This window comes from Mugil cephalus, chromosome 19, assembly GCF_022458985.1.
Source record: "Mugil cephalus isolate CIBA_MC_2020 chromosome 19, CIBA_Mcephalus_1.1, whole genome shotgun sequence".
Classification (NCBI taxonomy): Eukaryota; Metazoa; Chordata; class Actinopteri; order Mugiliformes; family Mugilidae; genus Mugil; species Mugil cephalus.
Genome location: NC_061788.1, coordinates 19,949,572 through 19,960,944, shown reverse-complemented (window position 1 = coordinate 19,960,944; position 11,373 = coordinate 19,949,572). Strand labels below are relative to the sequence as shown.

Sequence of the window (11,373 nt, the reverse complement as noted above, 5' to 3'; positions counted from 1 at the left end):
TATCGACGTCAGATTAGGAAAGGACCTGTCCAGGTCTTGGAGAGTCACAGTAACATCATCTGCAAAGAGCCCTATGACATGCTCCTGCTTTTCTATATGAATTCCTTTTAAGTTGTTACTTTGTCCGATCATTTGTGCCAGCGGTTCAATAAATATAGCAAACAGGGTAGGACTAAGACGACGTCCTTGACGCGTTCCTCGCTGTGAGACAAAACTATCAGTTAGATGTTAAACATTCTATGCAACTTTAACAAAACTGAGAGGACAAAACTATTCTGAAAAACATTTTGTTTATTTTCTATAACAAAAATATCTCATTACAAAGGCATTTACAGTATCTGAGAAGACAAATGTCTTCAATCATCAGTCCTCCGTGACAAAAAACGTTGTGTTTCTATTGACGGTGCGGTCATTTTAAAAGTTTCTCAGTGAAATACAACAACAAGCTTTTTCACTCTGGACAAGCCTCGATACTGATCACGCTGACCTGCTCACCAGCACACCTCCTGGCCCCCACCTCACATTCACTCATAGTCACAGCAGAGCCGTCCACACCGGAGCTGACGCACAGCGGCGCGGAGTCCTTGGGGCATTCTGATGTATTCTGGCACACGCACTGCCTCGCTGATTCTACAGTTGGAAACAATGATTACTTAAAGCGGTTCCACAGTTAAAGGATGTTGCTATTTTTTTTTTAGACAGCAGTCCAGCACACTAACCTTCACAGGATGTCCCCGGATGGCAGTCCTTGCAAGCCGTGAACGTCTTCGCTGGCCACTGGCAGTCAGTGTCGCTGGCCAACGTGAAGCTCCGTCCTATACACTGCAGGGCTCCGAGCTGACAAACGCCTAGTACGCGGGGTTGTTGTGATCCCAGTCTGGCACAAAGCTGCAGGGAAGTCCTAGAAGAAGACAATTTGCCGAATTTTATTTTGAACCTAGAGCATTTCCTTGGGCTTAAAACCCTAGAAATTGAACAGTAAACGATACTTACGAACACTGAAATGGCATTTTACAAACACACGCAGTTCTTCCTACAGTTTCCCACATGTTACACTTCAGGTTGGCCGGAGGAGAGGGAGCTGTGGGCGCTGAGAAGAGAATGTGGAAGGCAGTATTAGAATGAGTACTTGTTTTATTTATTTACCTATTTTATTTAATAATAATCGATCTGCAATCATGACTATAATTATGTTGAAGGAGTTTCATGTAGTGACAAACCCACAGAAAATCTACCTTAGCGAATACATAAATACAAGAGCATTGTGGAAACAGCTAAATATTTTTAAATTTGAATGAGGCCAAAGCTAAACAGGGAACACACACCGGACCAAATGAATCATAATGGTGAATTGTATTTGCTGTTTATGCAAATAGGGAACTGCAGATTAGTAATATAAACTCAAAAGATAAGTGTCAGTGATGTAATTAAATTCAGGTTCTGATAATCCAGACTTTGTTGGGATGATCTACTGTACCTAGGTTTGAATACATAATCTATTATTAAGTGTTTTTGGCTCCCTTCATGAAATACGTCAGTCGCATAGGCAGAAATCACAGTTTTTTGTACACATGTAAAGCGGTAACTTTCTTTCTTTTCACCTATTCTTTTATATTTTGAGTAATAAATAAAAAGAAGATATGTCGATTTGCTGCAGTGTGAAAAGCAGAGGTAGTGAAGAATAAATATGACCGATAGTGTACAATGTAGTGCTGAGATAAGGAATGAGGGTAAGTTATTTTCTAATGAATCTGTAAAACCTTTTTTTTTATTAATACTTTTATGCTGAAAACCTGCTGCTGTAATGAGAGAGCGCTGAGATACAAACAATTTCCGCTCAGTAAAACCTGAACTGAAGGAAAAGCTTGTTAAAGCTGCAGAGCTGGTAAAGATTCTGGGTGGATTTGTGGATGCGTATGACGCTTATATGAAACATTCGAACATGTAGCTATCCCCGAGCTGCTGTCCTGTCGGAAGCATGAGGCTTCACAACTATTGCACTGAGAATATACTGGGTATCTACTGCACCTGCTTTACAGTGAGCGCTGGCGGGAGAGGGAGACCACTGGAGACTGGAACTGCATATAATCTCTGACATCTCAGCGTCCAGCACAGACCCCTCGGGACAGGACAGAGACACCGTTTCTCCAATCTGGTACGCTGATTTGGTGGGTGTGCCTATGAGTAACCCATTGAGCGGGGGGCTCCCACATGTGGCACCTAGGAAACAAAGAGAAGAAAAACACTGAAGACCCCTGCACTAGACCTTTAACTGACCAGGTATCTGTGGGATGATCCACAGAGGCCCCTCCCCTCAACTCATAGGACCCAAGCCCCCCACTAACAACATCCTGTTACCCGACACCACAGGACACCCTCAGAAGGCCCATGTCCATTCTCTGATGAGTCACAACTGTGTAGGGAGACCTACACAATATTAGGTCATAATGTTATGCCTGATCAATGGATTTGATGAAGACTTAATGAGGGGATTAACAAAATGCTGGTTAATTGTGAATGTTATGTAATGCTGGACTAAAAACTACCAGAATAAAAGTGTTTGGGTCAAACAAAGGGAGGACTTTACATATGACCACATGGTACAACCAACACCAACATCATATGCTCCTCAGCCAGTGGCCCAACTTGTTTTAAATATATTATACTAAGTTGTTTCTGAGATAACATGCCATTACAGGTGAACAAAAAGCAATGCAGTGTCTGTGATGGAAAGACTTACTTCTACAAACCCTCCATCCTGTGCTCCACATCTGATTTTCAGCACACCTGGCCTCGGCGTTTCCACCGAGATAATACCCGTCTATGCAGGAGTATTGCACCGTGTTTCCAACCAGGTAGATATCTTTGGGATCCTAGAAAAAATAAATTAATAAACAATTAATAATCACTTCTTTTTTTTCTGACCACAAATGAGGAAGTGGGTGACTTTTATGGAAGGAGGAGTTACACAGTCTCACCAGAATAAATCCATTCCTGAGATTTGGAGGCGGCCCACAGGTTTTTGGTGGAGGTATAGAAAGACTGAAGCACTGAGGTTCCATCATCCTGGGTGCAAACAGTTTATACTTTTTAGACTGGATTAGATGACTTTGTACTAAAGTATATGATCATTTGATTATATCACCTTCTAAACTACCTAAATAATCCAGTCATTTTATCTGTGATCCTTAGGATGTTAATAATACAAACATAACTCTAGTTAGTAAAGACTAGTTTGAGGTCTTGCTCATGCTGACTGTACTGTGCGTGACCTTACTGTAAGTGCTGGATGTCTGACTCCTCACAAGGCTTCTGCTCCACCTGTGGCCCAATGCAGTGGCGACCACCTCTGGGGGCAGGATTGTTGCAGCTTCGGGTCCTTGATTTTTGACCTCCAGAGCAGGATCCCCAGGAAGACCAGCAGCTCCAACTGCCATGTATCACTCCTGAAAGAAAGAGAGAGAGATTCTCTTCCTGGTTCTGTTGTGTTTTCACAATCGCTGGATGCCAGTCTTCCCACCGCCTTGATAGGTGTTGGTGCTGTAGCTCCAAACGTATATATATAAATATATGTAAATACTGTTCACACAATCTTTGTGAGTTTTTGGGAGGTTTGGCCTGGTTACCTGGTTGTTCTCCAAACACAGCTCCTGTCTCGCAGGCTCTCCCTGATGTTCCTGGCCGGCAGACACAGCGACACTCGGAGCCCGTCAGCAGCGGCTGCCCGTTGTTCTGGCAGGGCTGGCAGTGACAGGGATGCTCCTCAGCCAGGTACTCCTCAGTGGCCCTTTTCAAGTGGAGCTTCTTCAGACCAGCACACTGCACCTCCTTCACCAGCTCATACAGAGGTCGCAGCTGGGGCACAAGTTCACAGTTCATTAATGTGCATGTGTACAAAAGAAAGCAACTCCAATTATTCAGGGACCATCACTTATAGAAGTACACGCATATTCTTCTCTATTTTGTACTTGACAATGTACATAATTCAACCTTCCGTTATGAATTTAGGTAACCAGCTTATAAACTGACCAAATGTTCCAATGCAAAGCCTTATTGGCTTCAACAAAGGAAGAACCAGTCCTAGGTGCTACAAGATTCAAGATCACTTTATTGATCCCCAGAAATTATTCTGTCCAAGTAGTCACAAGATAAGATATACATATATAAACAGGACATGGACATGAGAATAAAGTAAAATAAGAATAGAATAAGGTAGAAATAAAATTTAGGGTTGTCAGCAGCCCTAGCAGGCGAGTTGAGCACTGACGGGAACATACTGTAGTTCCACCTTGCATCAAATCTTCTATGAAGTGTTAGCTAGCAGTAGTTTGTAACATCTGTCAGCAACAGTTGTTCTAATGGCTGGAAAAGTGATGTTTAATGGTTCTAAATGAATAGCTGCTTTTGTCCGCCATGTGTTAATTGACAATAGAGAGTAAACAATCAGTTTTTAAACACTAGAGGAGCAGTCTAACCACTTTTGGTTCCAACCTTGCCCTAACCCCATATGTTATCACTGCTTACTTTTGAGTCTTGGGTCTTTACTGAAAGTACAGTTAAAAATAAATAGAAAATGCAATATAGAAGTCAACAGTTAGGTGACTGCTTTACCTTCTGGTCTACGACTTCAGGAAAGTCTTTGACAGATGAGGCCCAGTTGTCATAGGCCTCTCCGTTAACCTCTGGATTTTCCAAATCCAGAACAGTCAAGCTGCTTATTAAGGCTGGATCTCCTCCAAAGACATTGACCTTGATGGGCATATTGTTTACATTGTTTCCTGTAGACACATGATAGTAGAGACTGTTTGCGGCCAACCTGATTTGACCTTGTGGTATCAAAGTCTTATTGTGAAAGCTTTCACTCACCATAGCTGGATGATAAGGATTTAGTTAATTTTTCACACACAGTTTTGATTTTCTTCCTGAAGAGGCGACGCTTTACTTTTCTCCAGCACCTCTGGTATTCTATATCTGTAGTACCTATACACAAACAAGACAGAAGTTAATGTTACAACAGTTCAGTTTGCTCAAACTATCAAATGACAGCCACCTATGGTGTTTCAGTATAAGAATAAATTTTTTTTTTTTTTATCTAGAAATGATAATAAACTTGATGTTGTTTTTGATATTAGACATTCATAAAAAAGGGCAGATAATATTATATTGTTGTTCTGGTTTCATGTGATGAATCCAGATTTGTAGAAAGTAATGTAAATGTTTAATGTTTAATGGTCACAATATTCACAGCAAAGCTTCTTACTGGTTGAGCTAAGTGATTGACGATCCAACTTCAGGAATCCTTGGTATTCGCCCCCAAGTGAGCCTTCAGAGAGGTAGTGCGTTCCGTACGTCTGCAACAGCTGGCGGTAGGCTGAGTAGTCGTATGTGTGGGGGAGTGAGGACAAGGCCTTCCAGAAGCCTTCGGACAGAGTCAGATACTGGGGGGCAGAGTTTTGAAACTGGGCCAGCTCCACTTTATTCTTCAGGATTATAAGTCTGTGCGCCTGGATGATAGACATGAAAAGACAATGCAGCGTTTGCTAAACAAAAAACTGATCGATCCCACATGACATGAGGCTTCACACTGGTGACAATGGTATTGATAAGAAGTCTTAGCGATCAGTTTAAATAATCACCTTGTTGTCAGTGAGCTCCTTGTGAAAGGTGCGACGGTCATGCCCCACCAACGCGTTGGACTGGATGTGTTGCACATAGGACCAAGAGCTCTCGTAGGATTCATCGCTCTCTTCATTGTCTACTTTAACCTACATCACAAACAAAGGCAGTTAAACATTTGCAGCTGTGGGAAATGTGCTGCAGTGCTGAGGATGGATGGACAACTACGAATTTTATAACCCACAGCCGAGGATCTCCAGAGGATATATCATACTGACTTTGGTAATCCTCTGACCCCTCCGTGAACACATTCCTGGCTTTGAGTGAAATATTTGAACGTCTCTTCAATGGACAAAACTTGTTCCACTCCAGAGTGAATTATAGTAACACTATCACATAGTATAAATACTATTTATAACAAAATGCCTGTTAAACTGACCTTATGCTCGGCTTCACTGCATGTGTAAAGCTAAACATGTATTAAAATGCTAAACTAAGTTAACTAATGACCTTGCTTTAGCATGTGAGTACCTGTATTCGCAACTGAGATTAAAATGTATCTCTGCATCCAGCACTTGAGATACTATGCAGATGTATGCAAATAAACACTAACATCATTGCTTCCATAGGCACAGTGACTTCACTGCTATGCTGTTTGAAGCAGTGACAAAAAAAAAAATCTCTGTTTATGAAGACATCGGTGATTATTGAGGAAGTATGAAACTCAACTCCACACAACAATATGGAATAACACGGACAGACTTTCCATTTGAGGTGATCATTTATGATAGCTAAAGCGGTTGTGTGTGTGTTTTTGATTCCTGTATACGTGAGGTAAAACAGTGCTTATGCAACAGCACCCTTGTTGAATAAGCAGACTTTAATGTGACACAGCACGCACTGTGTGTGGGAAAATTAGTTCCGGACCATCTCTAAGTGCAGTCTATGATCAGACCACTCAAATGCATTCTGGGTGTGGTAACGCGTTTGCTTTAAGCTAGTCACTTGTGTCAATAAACAATAAAAAAAAAGTAACATTAGTAAAAGTAAATAGTAAAAACAATAGTAAAAGTAACATTCATAGAAACTCAAGCACACATAACTGATTATTCAGTATTTTGGCTGTTCACATGACTTGCAATCACAGGTTTTCGGTTCCACTCACCTCAAAATTGTACCTCAGGATGTTCTGCGGCAGTCTGTAGTAGACTTTATGGTCACCGCTGAACACCTTCCTGCACTGACCTCCGAAGCTTTGAGTGTTGATCACACCTCCTCTCAGTTTTCCTGTTAGAACGTCGTACCTGTAAAACATGACACAACAAGAAGGAATACAAAAATTTGAATGAGAGCAATTGCAGTCTTGCAAGGCACCCGTGCACAAGGATTTTGGTGTTTGCTCAAGTTACCTAAGCCATCGACATACACAAAATTGAACCACTGTCTGTATAATTAATTCTAACCACTAGGACACAGCTCCCCCAAACCTGCTGTTGTTGTTGTCAGGATATGAATCTGTGCAGGGAGACCCCACTGGATTTCTAGTCACGCAGGCACAACAAACTGCTCTATACTAAACAGGTGCTGTGATTTACCAGCAATCAGAAACAATTTCCTGTTGCTGGAGGTTTACTTACCCTCTGCCTGTGAAGTCAGAGTTGGGAGGCGTTTTGTCAATGTCACATAAGTACTGACTGTTGTCTTGGTCACAGCTTCGCTCATCCAATCCATCCTCACAGTCCTGGTCTCCGTTACATACCAGAGATTGGCTGATGCACTGACCTGCAACAGAGTTTTAGTATTTCAGTGACGAGTTATCATTAGATGTTGCTAAAAAAAAAAAAAAAAAAAACACCAGATAGAAATAAGAAGAATTATAGCTGATATTGTTTATTTATGGTGCAGCATACCTGAAGCGCAGCGGAACCTGCCTCCGCAGCCTGTTTCCAGGAGACACGCTTTCTGTGAGACACACGACTGCGTTTGTGTGGCCTCTCCTGAACACGGCCTACCGCCAAACTGGGCATACACCTCCACGTGGCGAGTTCGTACCTGAAAAGCAAGTTGTCACAAACACGAAATAAACAAAACACAAAACTATTTAAATTAAGAACTCATTTATAGTAAATACAACAAACGCATTTGATTTCATTAAACATCTTCAGTGATCCTTTGTGTTTATCGCATGGCCCCTACATGATATCCTGACTCTGAACTGAGAAACTCTGGGGCCACACCAGGACTTAAAACAGAAGAAAACTCCATTCTGTTCAGCAGAAGAGCAACAATAAGGGGATTTGTTTGCAGTAAATACATGTCTTTGTCCCACTCAAGTCAACTTTGTTGTAATTAACATTCCAATTCATGACATCTGAGGCAAAACAGAGGAAGCTGTATGGCTAGGCACATTGCTTCATAGTTTATACTCAGTTTATGCTTCTTGGAGTGGACATCGTTGCACAAAAAATACCACCTAGAGTCAGCATTTTCAAATGTTATATGAAGTGTCTTCTCAGTCACGAAATAAGCTTGCATGCAAGCTCCTAGTGAGATAAGCATCAGCTGTTTCTGCAACTACAGGAGCTCACCAACAGCAGCTGTGCGAATGTCAAATGCCAAACGACTTTTATTCTGCTATTTCAGAGTGTAACCAGGCCACACTGTTTGATGGAAAAATGTCACAAGGTAGATAATGAGAGCCTCAGACAACAGTAAAAAGCTGTGTGCGCTCTGTAGACGTGGCATGGCAGCACAGGGATAAAAGCATGCAAACAGACTCACACTGTGACAATTACCCAAATGGGAATCCATCAAGGTTAGCCATTTACAATATAGTAGCATTATACATGTCATCACAAACACCAACAATTGTATTACACCATTGTGACAGTGTCCTCTTGTAATTGTGGTGGGAGGAGGTTGGGGTTGATGGCTTCCGAAAAAACACTATAACTTTGAGGGCTGTGTGGTTATTTCATCTTTTTTTTAAATAAATAAATAAATAAATAAATAAATAAAAAATAATTTTATAACCTTAACTCATTTTTTCTTACTGTAACAATGAAAGGAATGCCATATGTTTCCTTAAAATTGCAACTAGTGATTGAGTCAGATTTAGTATAGTGAGGTCTTAAAGAATAGTCCATAAACTGGAAACATGCCCATCTAATCATAAGTACAGTACAAGCAGTGCACTGTCTACTTTACACACACACACACACACACACACATATATATAACAAACCTTTGTTCTGGTGCAGCCATCACACTCAGACCACTCTCCATAAGGTCCCCATCGGCAGTTTACAGGCTGCTGGCACCTGAGAAAAGCCAAGACTGTAATTATTGCAAAGAAATTGTGCTGAGAACTGACTGAGAATTATTTGATGTTACAACTATAACAGAGAAACACAGTAACATTAAACAAGAGAGGCCAAAACTACAGTTAATTAAGAAAATGTGCATACACCAGAAATGTGGATAATATGGATGATAAATAAATATTAAACACCATCAAAGCACTATTGCCCAACTGAAAATACTGCACTAAGATCTAAAGACAATCTCAGAGGTTCATGTGCGTGCATACTTACCAAACTGGTGACACAAAGAGTGACAGTGCCAAAGAAGGCAGAGCGGCATGCCAGTTCATCTGTGGACAGAAAAGGGGAAAAAATGTTTCACTCAGTCCAAAATAAACTATTTTAAAGTTTTAGTTTAGCTTTAATGAATTGAATAATTCCTGATTAATATCAAACTGCACCAAAACATTACTATCCAGTTCTATAACTCAGAAATTAATGGGGAGTAGGATTTACCTTCATGATGTGCCCCTCAGTGTCCTCCCCTCTCATCTGGTCCAACACAGTAACTCTCAGAGTCATATAACCAGCAGGATGGAGAAGGTGGGGTGGGGGATTACTCAACAGAGCCCAGGAATTCCCACAGTGAAGAAACTTTCATCCATGAATCAGAACAGAGATCCTGTGTTCTTTCCCGTAGTTCCAGGTCACGTGTAGAGTTCAGGTTAGTTTTCTTCTTACATCTGGGTTACGTGTTAAGTTTTCAACAACACAATTGTTTCCAGTAAAAAATGCGATAATCTGCTCTGCTTTGGTACAACCAGAAACATAATGTAGTCGGTTTTGTTTGTTGCTATTTTTTTAATGTCAGAGGGGCCTCACTGCTGTTGCGCCACCACTGTTTATCCAAGAAGTCAAATGATTTGGCCAAAAGGTTAAACAAATCAATCTAGTCCATATCCCCATACAGTTGTCTGTTTTTCACACAAAATGCATGTGGATATAACTTACTTGTATTCATAGGTAAGGGCATTTGTTATGTCAGCATGCATGTTATAAACAGACTCACTAAAAGAACTAAATCTTTTGTTGCTTTGTTTGATGGTTGTATACTCAGTTCTAGAGGAAAATGTCCAGTCAACTGATCTTCTTCCCTTTCCCTTTATCTTTTCATTCTTTCCACTTCCTACCACATTGTTAGTCTCAATTTTAGAAAATACTTCAAAATTCTATTCTCACTCCATCTTGACCAAAGTGACTAAAAGTTCTTCACGTCTGGATCTCGTCCAGTAAAAAAACAAATGATGACAGTGGTCTGACTGGATTATAGCCAGCTAGCAGTGTGTCATAGTTTTAGTCAAAGTCATAGTCATAGTTATTTACAAAACAAACAGGAACATTAGTGAACACTACGTTCTCACTGCTCTCCTGATTTTATCTGGATATTCAGCCTTGACTTTTTGAGATTTGCCAGAGATCTTTTTATGGGAAATAAACTCTTCAGCTGGCATTTACAAACTCCAGGGGCTATTTTTTATGCACTGACATGGATGACACAGCTGGTTCACAGACAAATTCCTTTTTCATATTTTTAGGGCTTTTGCGACTGGAAGTAACAGAGCAATTCCTTCAACAACGATGTCATCTGCACATCAGCTGGTACAAGGACAGTCAAGCATCAGGCCCGTCCAGTCCAGTCCCACCAAAAACCCCAGGTAAAGATGAGTATGTTGTCCAATATGCTCCAATCACCATGCCCACTGTTCCAATTTAGTTTTGAATGCAGACACTTCACTCTTGACACTTAATTGTTTCTGTCTGCAATGGCTCAAAAACATCAAGAACAAGATTAATGTAATCACATAAGTGTTTTATAAATCAGATACAGAATTCCAGAAACATTAACACAAAAGACAAACTGTTGGTTTAAAAACCTGTATTTTATTTTTTCTGGGCACATGTTTTCACTGAAGAGTTATACTACATATTCTCTATTATACCAGCATGCACTGAGTTTGTCGAAACAAACTACACTGAAACTTTTAGACATACAAAAAAGGTTATTTAGCTAGATTGACAGATAAAGGAACGTTCAAAACTTTTTCAGATATTAGCCTAATAGAAAACCGAACCAATGAAAAATCTAGACTATACCCATGGCTGCGCAGTATCAGCTGGATGTATAAAGTAATAAGTTTCACATATCAACCATAGACTGTGCATTCCCTGCATTTTTCATTTATATGCACTATGCGAATAATCTGAGTAAATTAATAAATTGGAAATGTTGTGTTCATTTTGATTATGCTGCCCCCAACGGGTAATATTAGCAACTGACCGTACATATAATTTATTTACGCTCCCTGTAATCATCTAAGTTAAGTGATAAGCTGTAAATGTTGTGTTCGCTTGGACATTGCTGCCCCCCAAAGGCCAATATTAGTAATTGCATATT

At 40.5% G+C, this 11,373-nt stretch overlaps 1 protein-coding gene across 1 annotated transcript; it reads right to left on the bottom strand.

Moving 5' to 3' along the window:
• Positions 1–273: 273 nt before the first annotated feature.
• c7b (complement component 7b) lies at positions 274–9,533 on the bottom strand. Its single transcript, XM_047570336.1, has 18 exons — positions 9,435–9,533; positions 9,210–9,268; positions 8,861–8,936; positions 7,527–7,668; positions 7,254–7,398; positions 6,782–6,920; positions 5,637–5,765; positions 5,261–5,504; positions 4,867–4,980; positions 4,612–4,778; positions 3,627–3,855; positions 3,278–3,446; positions 2,979–3,066; positions 2,741–2,873; positions 2,029–2,220; positions 994–1,090; positions 720–901; positions 274–630 (listed from the first exon to the last, which is right to left on the bottom strand). The coding sequence occupies exons 1-18, from the start codon at positions 9,498–9,500 to the stop codon at positions 452–454; spliced, it is 2,550 nt and encodes an 849-aa protein (XP_047426292.1). The 5' UTR covers positions 9,501–9,533; the 3' UTR covers positions 274–451.
• Between the last annotated feature and the right edge of the window lie 1,840 nt (positions 9,534–11,373).

Bases quoted from the DNA above. Each gene is read 5' to 3' on its own strand.
- c7b (XM_047570336.1), bottom strand. From the start codon at position 9,500: ATGACTCTGAGAGTTACTGTGTTGGACCAGATGAGAGGGGAGGACACT. The intron at 9,269-9,434 runs GTAAATCCTACT...TTCTGTCCACAG, and splicing joins CTGAGGGGCACATCATGAAG to ATGAACTGGCATGCCGCTCT. The intron at 2,221-2,740 runs GTAAGTCTTTCC...TTTGTTTCCTAG, and splicing joins AGGATGGAGGGTTTGTAGAA to GTGCCACATGTGGGAGCCCC.